Here is a 14,210-nt window from a genome sequence, read left to right on the forward strand (position 1 = left end):
GCAGCAAGAACAGCCCCTCCGAGGCAGGGCAAAGAGGGGCCCACGTGCTGTCTCCTTGGTCCTAGGAGAACAGAAAGGATCCGAGTTTCATGCTACTATAGAGTTTAAGGCCAGAGGGGACCAGTAGATCACCCAGTCTGATGCCACCCCAGCTGTTGTGCTATAAAAACGGCTTTTCTGCACAGCCCATAGAGGAAAAGCCAGATTCTGTGAACAGTTCCACCCGCCCCTAGAATGTTCAAAAGAAAAGGGGAACACCGGCACAACATGAAAAACACAATACTGATTTTGTTTTACTTCCTCAGTGCAAAACTTACTGCTGAGCCTGCCCTACAAGCTGGGGGGCCCACAAAGGTGAGCAAGGGGGTGGAGGTGGCACTCCCTCCCTGAGCCCCACCACCCAGGGCTGAAGCCAGATTTATTTGGCAGACCCCCTGAAACCTACTCATTAAAAGAACCGGTGTGAGAGATGCCTCTGGCCCTCTGCCCCCCTCAGCACCAGGAGGGCATGTGTCTGGGCCCAGGTCCATTGCTGGCCAGCCGAGAGCAGGCGGGAACACTGGTCGGAGAGTGACGGGCCAGAGTACGACGGGTGTGAACGGCAAGGGGGCTCCCCGTGGGGACGAGGGGCGAGCGGGAGGAACTGGTACCCCTTGCTGTGTGTGGCCCGGACGGGTATGCTGGGGCAGACGCTGCCTTCGGGGTGCTGGGTAACCCTCCAGGCCAAGCGGCGCTCTCTTGCCCGCATGATCTGGCGCCAGGCTGGCCCGGGGTTTGCACTGAGAAGGATTCTGGGCCCAAGACGGCGCAGGAGCTAAGGAAAGGCGTGTGCGAGAGAGCACACGTCCGTGCGTGATTCGTGGGGCTGTGGAAGTGCCCGGGGACTCGTGCGAGGCACGGTACAAACAGGGCTCCGGCATAAAACGCGCCCCAGCGGGACTGTGTTCATTTCCGCCGCAGGCACTGGCCTCCCTCAGCAAGCACTTCCTGCCAGTAGCGCTCCCCGGCGGCCATCTTCTGGCCCCCTGCTGGGACCGTCCGGAGCAAGGCTGGGCGCGTGGGGTCCAGGCACCCGCAGGGCCTGGCCCTCCGCCGGCCGACCCCAGCCGGGGTGCTCGTCTCGCCCCGAGGTGAGTCAAACGGCGGCCGTGGGCAAGGCGCTCAGTGCCCTGGGCCTCGGCTCCCCGCCCCTCTGCGCGACAGGGCGCCTGGCACGGGTAAGAGCGAGCCCCTCGCACCGGGCTCCCTGGGGCCTGTCGCTGCGCTGCGGGGAGATCGCAGCGGGCAGCGCTCGCCGGCCGACGGGCTGCCAGAGCAGAAATTCATTCATAGATCTCCACGTGTTTGGGGAACCCTCCTGCGCCAGCCTCAGGTGGCCCACAAACGTGTTGCTCCAATGAGTGTGGGGAGGGGAATGGGAATTTATCAGGTCTGATTTTGATAGGTTTTTTCTAAGTTGCAAGGAAAGCCGTTTGTACGTGGCTGTAACAATCCCTCGGCAGGCTTTGCCACCCAAACCTGGCAGCTTTGGGCTGAGGCCCAGAGGCAGAATGTGAAACTCTCCAAGCTGAGCGAGCTGGAATCACACCCAGTGGTACAAAGCAATTGAGATTTTGCCTGATTTTTTTCATGCTCTCAGGGTTATTTGACATCTGGTTTGTTTATGTCGCTGAGGTGCGGCACGGCACACATACGGTTCCAAAATGGCCAGCCCCCACGTTCCAAAATCAAGAGTTCAGGCCTCAGCAATTCTGACATTGACTTAAGAATGGTGAGGTTTTTAATTCAGAAAGACGGCTCTTCTCCTTGGTTTTCAGGGGTGCTCAGCTTTACTCCACAGCCACGAGGCTCAATTGTTTTTTCAAACCGAAGTTGGCGTTCTGACCAAATCACGGGCTAGAAGAGAAACCCCGAGTATTGCACGTCTCCTGCTACATGAGGGGAGATGACAATACTGCCATTCCGGCCCCAGTGAACCTACAATCTAAAGCCCTGAGCCCTGAGCTGGTGCATGAGTTTGCAGCTGTTTGAGAGTTTGAATGATGCAGGCCCCTGAATTCTTTTTAGACTCTTTTAAGGGAAGAAGCCAAATACAGTCACCACCCCCGAAGTGTAGACTGTAGGGCTGGCAGTAATGTGGGGTCCGAAATCTCTTCACAGGGATATTCCTGGCCAGAGCAGGCTGAGGAGACACTACTGGCCTCTTGGCCATGCAGACAGGTCCTCTCCAGGGCTCTTGTCCTAGGGGCTGCTCGCCAGCAGGGGGAAGCAGCCGCCTTTTGGTAGCTCTAGACAGGTGGTTAGTTTGGTTTCTATCGAATAACGTGGCCCAGTGTGTTCTGTTTGTCCCTGGGTTAAGCCCACTTCTACCTTCTGGGGTTTCTCTTTGTATCGTTCTCTGAAGCATCTGGCCCTGACCACTGCTGGGCTGTGTCTGCACTGGCATGAATTTCCGGAAATGCTTAAAACAGAATAGTTTTCGTTATAAGTATTTCCGGAAAAAGAGCGTCTACATTGGCAGGCTGCTTTTCCGGAAAAACCCTTTTTCCGGAAAAGCGTCCGTGGCCAATGTAGACGCGCTTTTCCGGAAAAGAGCCCCGATCGTCATTTCCGCGATCGGGGCTTTTTTCCGGAAAAGACTACTGGGCTGTCTACACTGGCCCTTTTCCGGAACAGTGTTCCGCAATAAGGACTTATGCCCGAGCGGGAGCAGAATAGTTTTTCCGGAATAGTGGCTGATTTTGTACAGTAGAGCGTCGTTGCTTTTCCGGAAATTCAAGGGCCAGTGCAGACAGCTCGCAGCTTATTCCGGAAAAGCGGCTGATTTTCCAGAATAAGTGGCCCAATGTAGACACAGCCCAGGAGAAATATCCTGGCCTAGATGGGTCTCAGTTCTCATCCCATCTGGCAAGTCCTAGGCTCCCTTTGCTTTCTAGGTGAGTCTTTGGAGGCGGTATTCCTTTAGCACACAGTCTCAGCCCTTAGCCACCAAGGTCTGGCCTGGTTACTGGGCATCACTTCCAGCTGGTGCAAGATAGCGCAGTGGCTCCAGTCACCAGGTCTCCTCCCTTTGCTCTCTTGGGGTGTGTCTAGACTACAGGGTTTTTTTGAAAAAACTTCCCCTGCGTGTAGACTGCCGCTGTGTTCTTTCGAAATTAAATCAAAAGAGCGCAGCGGTTTTTCCGACCGTGGTAAGCCTCATTTCACGAGGAAGAACACCTTCTTCCAAAAGTGCTCTTTCAAAAAAAGGTGCTGAATGCAAACAGGGCTTTTTTGAAAGAGAGCATCCAGACTGCCTGGTGCCCTCTTTCGAAAAAGCGGCTCACTTTTTCGAAAGAAGGGATTGCAGTCTAGACACTCTCCTTTGAAAGAGGCTTGAGGTCAGACCCTTGGAAGGGAGCGAGTTAGCCCTGGCCGGCCAGGCAGGCATGGAAGATGGAGACGAAATCTCAAGGGCTACTTGGATGTCAAGCGAATTTCCATTGCTGCTAATGGGAGGTTGCTTGATTACAGCTCCAGGCTTCCCCCTCTGAGTTCTGTGTGAATGGCTGTCAGCTGCAGCCTAGAAGCCTCAGAAGGGCACCTACTAGCAGGGCTAGCTTGGCCAAGGCCCAGGCTGCTGGAGGTTGGGTGCTGGCCATAGTGCAAACGGGGAGCTGCTGCGTGCTGAGCAGCCTGCCCCAGATGGCAAGCCTCGGGCTCTTGTTTCTCTGGCCCTGGGTCTTCGGAAACTGCAGTCTGAGGATTTCCAGGAGGGCCAGGAGCTCACCCCTCCCAGGAGAGAGCTTGCAGGCTTGGCTTTCCCACTTGTTTCTTCATTTGCTTTGCTCTGCAAAGCTCTTCTCCAACTGCCCTGAGGCAGCAGAGCTGGCTCAGGAGGCCTGGAATCGAGAGCTGAGTGGACACGTTGCAGCAACCAACCGATTATAGGAGAACTCCTCACTCGGATTTAGCACCTTCCCTCTGCAGTTCTCAAAGTGCTTGAGAAGGGAGGGCCCAGAATCCTTATTCCCATTTTACACTCCAGGAGACTGAGGCCCTGAGCAGGCCATGACTTGTCCAAGATTGCCCAGCAGGCCAGTGGTAGAGGTGGGTCTAGAGCCCAGATCCCCTTAGTGGGTGCCACCAGCTGTGGGATGGATAGACTCGGCATTATTGAGATGAAAATAATCCAGAGGCCGACCCTAGGGCTTAGGCGCCCAACGTCATTAGTCAGTCCGCAAATACAATCCAGGTGAATCTCCCCAGCACTGCAATCCGTTCCCAGGAACTGGAGCCACCAGCCGCCTGCACCCTTGGCAGTGGTGCCTTGCAGAGCCGGCAGGCCCACCGCCTGCCCTTGGTTCAGAGCCCCACCCGGACTGCATGTGTGAAGAGCACATAGGACCACAGGGGACATAGCCAAGTGTGGGTTTAGCGGCAGTCTCGCTGAGATGGGGTAGCAGTGAGCGAGTGTGTGCCCCAGACACACCGTCCCACTCTCCGTATAGGGCTGAAGGACTCTTGCAGGTGGCCCGCTGTAAATATGGTGGCGCAGTTCCCTGGTCAGCTCTCCTCTGTAGGTGCCAATGACGGCTCCTCACACAATGTCTGAGCCTGACCCTGTTCTTTCCCAATCTAGGCTCGAGCTCACTGGACTCATCCCTGACGCCAGCCTCACCGGCATCCTTCCTGCCTCGCCTCTCTGCTCTGCCACATCCTGCCATTTCCTTGGCCAGCCAAGTTGCCTGTGGAGAAAACATGATCATCCTGTGCCCAGGGGGGTTCTGTGGCATGAGCCCCAAGGCTGGGGCCACCGTAGCTGCTGTCTACATGATCCTAGTGACTAACATGTACCTTATCTTTGAGGTTGGCCATTTCCAGCGAGCAATGTTGGAGATGGAGAAAATCAAGCCCTTCAACAACATGACCAGCATGGGGAAGATGCTGCCGTATTGCTACTATACGGCCTTCATGCTGGCCGTCATGACCTACCCAGTATGCATCCTGCTCCTCTACTCAGTCCACAAGCGGCACTGCATGGGGATGTTCGCCTATGTCGCCTGGATCACCTTCTACGACCTGACTAACTGCCTCCTCGTGGCCCTGTTGTACCAGATCTCCAAAGAAGCCTGGTTTTCCCTCAGCCCACTGGAGTGGTTTGGGCTGGGCACCAGGATCCCCACGGATTGCTTCTGGCTCTCCTTCGTGGTCACGCACGCCCTGCTGCTCAGTGAAAGCAAAGGGCAAGGCCGGATGTCCCTCCGGCCGAGGCGGGTCTCCAGGAACGTGTCAGAACCGCCCAGGTTTAGGCTGGGCTCCACTGTTAGGAAAGGCTTATGAGGGGAGGCCTCAGAGCCCTGTTGGGCCCCTATTGAACTTGTGTAGCCTAGGGATGGAGCTCAGAGGCCATACCTGTGGAGTCTCCCTCCCTGGAGTCAGTCAGTGTTTCCATTTCTGTTGCTGCAGGTTCCACTTGTGACCTCAAGTCTGAATAAACTGCAAAGCCTGTCATGTGTGTGTGTTTGAAAAAGGGTGGTCCCAGGGCCTTCTTTTGCCTCAAGGAGCCACACGCAGGGCATGGGACCTGGGATTCAGCAGGACTGCGCCTTGCCACAGCTCTGCCACTGCGTCTCCAAATGACCATGGGCAAGTCATGTCACCCTCCCATAGCTCTACTTTCCCATCTGTAAAATGGAGAGAAAGCTATTGCCATACAGTACATTCATAAGGCCTTTGAAGATCAATGGCTGAAAAGCCTGGTGGTAAGTGCGAAAGCCCAGATTTTGAAAGGTATGTAGGCATTACAATGCTCAGTGTTGCAAGGCCTCTCTGATTTAGGAGCCTGGCTCGGGTGGCTGTGATGAGGGTAACAGAAGAGCCTGGTAGCAGAGGCTGCTGGGAGGATGGGTTCAAGCAGCCTGTCCTCAGCCAGCCCTGTGGATGACACTGCACTCCTGGGCTCACTCCCTGTCTGCAGTGGCTGCTTTTGCCTGCTTGGCCCCGCCCCCCGTGGACTTTCTGCCAGTCAAGGTCTCCAGCAGGCTCAGCAGCACAGACCTTGGCATCCACCTGACATGGTTGCCTCGAAAGAGCAAACAAACGCTACCCACGCACTGCACCAGCTCCTCACGTGGGTGGCCAGAACTCTTCCCTCACGCCCAGCAAGCGCTGGCTTTGAAGCAGCACCTCCTGCAGGAGAGCACAGGCGCCGCAGGGCAGCTGCACTCCTGGGGCGAGCCTGGACTGCAGCCACCCTGGCCTTGTGGAGTAGCCTCGCCTGGGAAGCTCTGGGCCTGCGTAGCCCAGGAGTGCACAGATGGCACCGGTACATTTTGTTGCTAGTCTGGGCTATTGACATTCCTCCTCCTAGCTGCCTGACCAAGATTTGAGATCCAGCAAAGAAGAGCCCAGCTTCCAGAAAATCCATCCCAGTGCACGTGGGGGCAGGACTGGCACTGGCGGAGGCTGGGGCTAACACTTAAGCTCAAGTCCATTCTGCTGGGTGGGCCTGAGATCGTACGGCTCGTGCAGCCTCCCCCCAGGACCAAGAGCTCCACCCTGTTATTTTCCAGGGCACTCCCAGCGGCCGTGTAAACACACCCACACCGGTGCCATTGACTCCTGGGGCTTCAGCACACATTCAAATGTTTTCCTGACCTAGGATCTTCGACCTCAACGGGCATTATGCCGACCTGACAAAGGGCTGAATTAGACCAGGTGCTCCAATGTTCCCTCCAGTCTTTTCCATCCATGGATGCATGAAGGCCTGCGCGAATGTGCCCCACCAGTAGAAATACAAACCTAGCTGCAGGCATTCTGCTGGGCAGTATCCGACTGTCTGCTGCCGACGGCACCAGCACACAGCTTACAGGGAACCCTGCAGGCGCTCCTTGGTACTCCGCGCCTGCGGCTGGCTTGCCCGTACTGCTGCACTGCCCCCCATTGAGCTGTGAGGAGCAAAGCGAGGAGGCATTGGTCCCTGCAGGGCTTTACGCTCTGACCTCACTTGGCCTGGCTGTGGCGAGGTTTCTAAGAAGTGAAGTTAGCAGCTGAGCAGTGCTTACGGGAAGGAGAGAGCACCTGCCTGCAGCAGAGAGCCGTTGGCTGCAGGGCCGGAGCTGCACACAGCTCTGTGTCACGCCAGAGAGGTGGCTGCTGCTCTGAATGTGTGAGATGGACTTCCTCAAAACAGGGAGTGCTAAAGAGTGTTTTGGGTTAGCACAAGAGCCTGAGGTTAAACGACAACCACACAGCTAAGTAGCCCCCAGCCTTTGAAGACAGGGAGCTGAGCTTTCTTGTTCAGCCCACCCACCAACCAACGGGAGGTGTCTGAAAAACAAGCTAACCCTTTCTTCTAAAGGGCTGTGCAAAGAGGGCTCTGCAGATGGGGAACCAGAGCAGGAAGTGACCCGGCCGAAGGCGCAGTGAGCATGGGGCAGTGAAGGAATGGAAAGCCTAGAGCAGTGGTGGCACGGTGAGGTGTGTGGGATTCTACGCGTGGCCCGTGAGACATCCCATTTACCGTTGCTCACACGCAGGGTTGCCAGGTGACTCCTTTCTGTCCACGTCGTTGTTTCCCTCCCGGTGTTACTAAAGGGGGACACGTAAAGCCAGGGCTCATGCAGGGAGATGGATGCTGACTGCATAGCACAGACTGCGAGAGCCAGGCGCTGACCTTCAGCCAATCACAGCGCTGCTACAGGCCGGTTGGCTCAGCCCGCACACGCTTGCACACCAGCGCCGTGAGCAAACTGCCCTGTTCCAGTGACCAATCCCAGGTACCCCACGGGGATTCCCTGTTCTGTTCACTCCCTAAGTGATCCCTCCCTGTCACCCATTCCCAGCCTCAGGCAAAGTGCAGCCAGAAACACCAGCCCTGCCCATCCTGGCTCAAAGCCACTGAATTTAGGGCCATATCCATGAGCGTCCCTGACTGCTGAGTCCTCCATTCTCTCTTTAATCAGCCTCCCAGATGTGTAGTAGGGCCTCCAGAGCCCGCCACACATGGTCTGCTACTGAAACACAATGAGCCCTGACGCAGATGATCAGCATCCATTATCAGCACAGCTCTGGTGTTTGCCTGCTTAGCCACACCCCACGTGAGGCACAAATGGAAACTGTATCATATCAAGGGGACGAGATGCTCTAGGCCTCTGTCGTATGCCACCGATCTCAGTTCAGTGAAGAGGGCTCCCAGAGCTGGCCAGAACCAGGGCGCTCGACATGGATAGCCCAGAAGTTCAGATCCATCACTAACAGCCAGCCCCTTTAATGGGTTGAACCGAAATGCTGCCCGAGTAACTCAGCCTTGAAGACACATGGATGTGAGCTTTGTGGCTTGGGGTGCTAGCTCTAGCGGTAGCTTACTCCTCTCCTGCTCCGCGAGCTGCTGGCTTTGGCCACATTCGGAAGGGTCCTGAGTCTGACAGCACCACTTCTCTACACTAGGAGAGTGGTAGCTTTACTGCACCCAAAAGAGAAGAGGTTTCAGGGTAAAGCAAGTGATTCATTTTTATTTAAAACTGCAGGTATAAAAAAAATAGGATTTCTGAACTCCCCTGTACAATATTAACTATTAACAAAACCAGCAGACTACACACTGATTACATCTACAGGCTTGACAGTGCTGAAGTGCAGGGTCCCCTCCCTGACAGCGTGGCTAGACCCATGCTATATACACATGCACACATGGCGGCCCCCACCCCAGCCAAATACCCGGCATGTGTGGAACTAGACAGCAGGGAGCAGTCGGCCACTCCACACAGAACATTCTAAGCAGGCAGTGCAGTCTGGGGGTACCCCCAACTGGAAACCAGATCTGCAGCTGTGGAAGCCAGGCATGGGCGTGGAACCCATAGGATTCATAAATAAATAAATAAGTTATCCTACAGGCTACAGATTTTCCTTAAAAAAAACCAAAACAAAAAAAAACCCCCTGAAAATAAGTTAAAAACCAAACAAAAAAGTAAAAACTGTACTACAATCCTCTGTACACCGAGCTTCATTCCTGTATAATTCTGTACACATTTACAGCTCTATGGGGTTGCATTGTTTGTGCATCTGTGAGGACGCCTCAGCTTCCAAGGCTCAAAGCAGAGAGCCAAGGAAGGAAAGTTCCAGCTAGACAGCATACCTCAGAAACAACTAGCCTGGGTGTGTCAGCATCACCCATGGCTGCCTGACCTGTTCCTTAAGAAGGGGGATAAAATAAACCCAGGTGAATCTTGGAGAAGCAGCGGCATAGGAAGATTCAAGTATTTCCCCCAGCACAGCCCTGATGGCAACTGAAGGCACTCCGGACATGGTGACACAGTGACAAGACAGCCATTCCAATCAGTACCTCCCCTCCCCCTCCACAGCCAGTCTTCCCAAGCAAAACCTTCTTGCTAATTCTCTGGTCCTTGCTCAGTTCATATTCCAGGACTCAGCGGGTCAAGGACTCTAATGGATGTGCCCAGAAGACATCCAAGAAGTCTACTGGTGAGACATCAAGTAAAGCAGGACCAAATGCGTCCAAGGCCAGTCTGCCTGGGATGGATGACAACCTCCAGCCTCTCAGAAGATTCTCCAGGTAGCTGAGCTCTGGGTGAGAGATGAATGTTCCCATGCAACAGGCAGACAGTCACTGGTGAGAGTTGTCTTACACAAGGGATGAGAGGAGCTGCTATTTGCCAGACTCCCGAATGAGACTGTGCAGGTGGATCTCTGCTGTTTTCTGTGGCAAGAGGACGTCTTGCATCCAAGAATGATTTAGAATGTCTTCAAAAGACGGCCTGTCAGACGGCCTCAAGGCCAGGCACCATTTAACGAGATGCTGGCACTCTGGGGAGAGAGAGGAGCAGTTGGTGAATCAGTCAGTGTTGCTGAGCAGGGTCTAAAGTCGACAAGCCTCCCTATTTACCCACTGCAAGTCTGCTTTGGGACCTGCCCACCTTGCTTCACAGGACAGATTACCATGGCTGTGGCTAGGTGTGGTTTGTGTGACTCCCCTACCTGGTATGTGAACCGCCTCCCATCTTTGGAAGGAGACTGAAGATACACAAGGGAGCACAGTTGCAAAGCAAAGCTGTGAGCAACCCACCCTCCTGTCATTCACAGGCAGGCTAACAGCAAAACCAATCACCTTTCCCTCCCCCGCAGTGAGCTGTTCAGTTCAGGATTCTGTAAGCCTGCTCCCGCTGCCAGCTGCAGCAGCCACATTAAAGACCCCACCAAGAGTCAAGTGTCGAAATGAACTACAGCAGTGAGCTCTGAAGCAGCCATCTAAGGCAGAGAAACAGCGGGACCCCAAGCACTTTGCTGGGATTCAATAACTCCGAACAGCTCATTGAGCCATGGAGCTTAAGGCAAAAAGGGACCAGCAGACCATAGACTTGCACGTCTGACTGGTCGCATGAAAGGATGGGAAGGCACCTCTCTGGCATTCTCCCTTTGCCAGCGCTGCATTCAGGTTCGGAGCCGTGAGGCAAGAAGAGCGTGCTCACCTGAAGAGACCCTCTGTCGGAAGTAGACCTGGCCCCTAATGATCTCCTCGTCATGTTCAAAAGGGATATCCCCACAGACCATGTCATAGAGCAGGACCCCCAGAGACCAGACAGCTGCCGACCTGCCATGGTATCTGTGATAGCGGATCCACTCTGGGGGGCTGTACACTCTTGTCCCTGCAGGGAAGATTCAAGGATCACTGTTAGCCAAAAGAGCAATCTGCTAATTACTTCTTTCAGGTGTTATCAGGGTGGTTTTAAGAGACCGAGCCAAGCACTTCAGCCTCCAATGCAGGTTGCGATATCTTAATATTGTTTCACTTTCAGCCCAGTTTGATTAGGATTTAATCCCCCAGCAGGTATAGCAGTTGCAGTGTAGCGCTAGGGTACAAACTGTAAGTGAAGCAGAACCTAGGGAGTGCAAGTAAACCGGTTTCCAGCTGCAATACAAGCGGCGATAAGTAACAGGTTTCTTAAGGCCACTTATCCTGACTGCGTCTTTCAAATTCACCATTTCTCACTGAGGTAGAGGGGCAGCTTGCAAATGCTTCAGTCCATGAAGCATTTGGTGAGGGGCTGAGACCTCGTCTACTGTACTACGAGGAGCCCAGATAACCTTATCGTCCTTTCTCCACCTAAAGGTTTCCCTGAGTAAGCCAAAGAGCTGACCCCTTTTTTGGCACTAACTACTGCGGAGTCAGCCGGGTATAAAGCAAGCCCATGCCAAAGCTGTGGCTAAAGGTTAGTTGTACAACAGCCAGGGAGTGGTTTGCCTGGGCATGAGCATGGTTAGTACACTTGTGCATGGGATAATTGTCTCTGGAATGCCGATTCCACCCTGCTTTTGGCCTCTGCAGATGCTTACGCCCTTGGCCTTTGTTGTATTTGATCTCTTCCCTTCTGGCAGGAAGAGGAGACTGAGGTCAGAGCTGCTAGTCTGGTTTCTGGCCACGTGACTCTTGTTTACAAACTTTGGGTTGTAAAAAGAGAGCTGATGGCCCACCAGGGGGCACTGCCAGCTCGGGAACAGCCACCCAAGAGGAGGGCCACCCATCCCTTGTCATTAACCGTTACATTAAAAACAAAAAATGCAGCTTGTCCCCTTCCCCCCTCCTCCGCCTTTGGGCAAGGCAGAAGCAAAACCAGCCCTGAACAGCAAGCAGGGAGGGTTTTTTGAAAGTCAACGGCCCGACACTGAATGTGCCTCTCAAGGGGGTAGGATGTGCACAGGCAGCTTTGTTTATTTGTCCCCCAAGCAGATTCCTGCCCCCTGCTCCAAGGTCAAACCCTCCTCCTCCCCCGTGCAGCTGCCCCCTCCCCAAAGATCTTTCGGCAGCAGAGGAAAGGGCGCCAGCTGTAAGCAGATCTCCCGCAGATCCGATTTCACAACATGCATCCCGTGACGAAATGCAACTTTCCAATGAAATGAATAATTTAGCGAGATGGCGGCAGTGGCAGCAGCTTCTTCTCTCGACCCCTCCCTGCACTTAAGTCCAGCCATCCCCACAAGAGCCCTCTTTACCCTAAGGGGGGACATGCCACCTCCCCTGCACCCAGCTGGCAGATGAGGCTAGGCGCCAGCATCTGAGCAGCCATGGCTGCAGACAGGTTTAACTCAATCTTTCCCCATCTCGGAGGGGAGGCAGCCGAGTCCCAGCCAGATCCCTGCTGAAATGTACAGGAGAGACAGATCTAGAGAAAACAAATCCACTGGAACCAGGGCCCAACTTTCTCTACATTGCTCAGAGACTCAATCCAGAGAGCTTGTGAGCTCACACCCAATTTCTGCCGCCACCACCAAAACCCCAGCATCTGGGGTTATCCCCAAGAGAAGGGCACACGTTTCTGAAAAGCTTTTTGGATTCAAGGCAAGGAGGAAAACCCCAATAGCATCAAAGCTGCAGCTCAAACAACAGTATATTTAGGCAGTGGCAGGGAAGGGAGGAACAAGACAATCCCTGGCTGGGAAGTTACGGAGCATTTACAGGCAGAGAATAACCCATTTCAAGGGGGAATTTCCCTGGCTTTCCTCCCTACGCAGATAAAAGAGGCAGATGGAAATAGCTACTCACCATCAAAATCAGTGTACACTGTGTCCTTGAGCAATGCTCCAGACCCAAAATCTATCAGTTTCAGTTCCCCGCTGTTCAGATCAATCAGGATGTTCTCGTCCTTGATATCCCGGTGCAACACCCCACAGCTTTGACAGTGCCGAACAGCCTCCAGAACCTGGCGGAAAAAGCTGCGGGCCAGCTCCTCCGGGAGGGCCCCCCGCTCCGTGATGAAATCAAACAGGTCCTGCACTGGGTCTGGCCGCTCCAAAACCAGGATGAAGCTGTCTGGTCTCTCAAACCAGTCCAAGAGCCGAATGACCCCCCGGAAGCCAGAGCCCACCTTCTTGAGGAGCAGGATCTCCATGGGTACTCTGCTCCCGCCAGGCTGCAGAGAAGGGAGATCTCCGTCAGAGGCAGGCGACTTGGCCCACAGAGGCCACCCCCCAGCTGAGCCCCACGGGGCGCGCAGAGCCCCAGCTCCTGACACTTACCAGCTCCCCCCAGTCAGAGATCCGGTCCCGGGCCACGTGCTTGATAGCGACCTGGGAGACAAACAGAACCAGACAGGCCATCAGCCTGGAGAAAGGCAACCCCAAGAGGGGAGGCAAGATGGTGGCTGTGCCAGGGCAAAGCGGGGAGAGGAGATGGAAGTGGGCAGGCTCGACTCACCGGGGCGCTGTCCGACAGGCGGGTGCCCGAATAGACGGACCCAAAGCCCCCGCTGCCCAGGAGCGGGCCCACCTGATACAGCTTCTCCAGGGGCTCCTTCTCCTTCCCTGCGGGCAGAGACCAGGGTCAGGGCCAGCTGCACCCCCAAAGACAAGGCAACGTGCCAAACCGCGCCCCCCGCCCGCCAGACCCCCCCCCACACCCCCGCCCGGCCCCCCCTCCAGACCCCCCCCCACACACCCCCGCCCGGCCCCCCCTCCAGACCCCCCCCACACACCCCCGCCCGGCCCCCCCTCCAGACCCCCCCCCACACACCCCCGCCCGGCCCCCCCTCCAGACCCCCCCCCACACACCCCCGCCCGGCCCCCCCCCCAGACCCCCCCCACCCCCCCCCGCCCGGCCCCCCCTCCAGACCCCCCCACACACACCCCCGCCCGGCCCCCCCTCCAGCCCGGCCCCCCCACACACACCCAGCCCGGCCCCCCCTCCAGCCCGGCCCCCCCACACACACCCAGCCCGGCCCCCCCGCCAGACCCAGACCCCGCCTGGCCCCCCCTCCAGACCCCGCTCCGGGAGGGCCGGCCGGGCTCACCTGGCTGCAGCTTGGCCGGGTGCAGCTCCCCGCCGGGCCCGGAGCGCAGCTGGGCCAGCGAGTTGATCTTGGAGAGCAGCATCCCCGCCCCGTCCCCCTGCGGCGGGAGCGGGGCCGGGGTCGAGCCGGGCGCCAGCGGGGCGGGAGCGCGGGGGGGCGGCGGGGGGCAGCGCGGCGAGGCTGCTGCGCTCGGGGCCGGGCTGCGTGTGGCGCCGGCTCCCCCGGCTCCCGCCGCCTGGAGTACGGGGGCGGGGCGGGGCAGCCGGGGGCGGGGCTTAGGGCGGCCCGCCACGCCCACAAACGCGATCGCAGCCAATCAGCCGCGGGGGCGGCCTTTCCCCCTCCCCGTCAGAATAGCCGGGGAGACTCAAGACGTGGCGGGAAGGAAAAGGCGCCAAGAGGGGGGAGGGGAGGCCAGAGGGAAGGAGC

General features: G+C 56.4%; 2 protein-coding genes across 2 annotated transcripts; one reads left to right on the plus strand and one right to left on the minus strand.

The window, feature by feature from the left end:
• The first annotated feature begins 4,571 nt into the window (after nucleotides 1–4,571).
• Nucleotides 4,572–5,322, plus strand: TMEM217 (transmembrane protein 217). The gene has a single exon (XM_075910010.2). The coding sequence runs from the start codon at nucleotides 4,741–4,743 to the stop codon at nucleotides 5,320–5,322; it is 582 nt and encodes a 193-aa protein (XP_075766125.1). The 5' UTR covers nucleotides 4,572–4,740.
• A 3,145-nt stretch (nucleotides 5,323–8,467) lies between these two features.
• On the minus strand, nucleotides 8,468–14,006 carry PIM1 (Pim-1 proto-oncogene, serine/threonine kinase). Its single transcript, XM_075910009.2, has 6 exons — nucleotides 13,782–14,006; nucleotides 13,190–13,296; nucleotides 13,012–13,062; nucleotides 12,539–12,905; nucleotides 10,467–10,643; nucleotides 8,468–9,804 (listed from the first exon to the last, which is right to left on the minus strand). Exons 1-6 carry the CDS (start codon nucleotides 13,861–13,863, stop codon nucleotides 9,647–9,649), a joined length of 942 nt encoding a protein of 313 aa, XP_075766124.1. The 5' UTR covers nucleotides 13,864–14,006; the 3' UTR covers nucleotides 8,468–9,646.
• Between the last annotated feature and the right edge of the window lie 204 nt (nucleotides 14,007–14,210).

This window comes from Pelodiscus sinensis, chromosome 27, assembly GCF_052426305.1.
Source record: "Pelodiscus sinensis isolate ZL-2025 chromosome 27, ASM5242630v1, whole genome shotgun sequence".
Classification (NCBI taxonomy): domain Eukaryota; kingdom Metazoa; phylum Chordata; order Testudines; family Trionychidae; genus Pelodiscus; species Pelodiscus sinensis.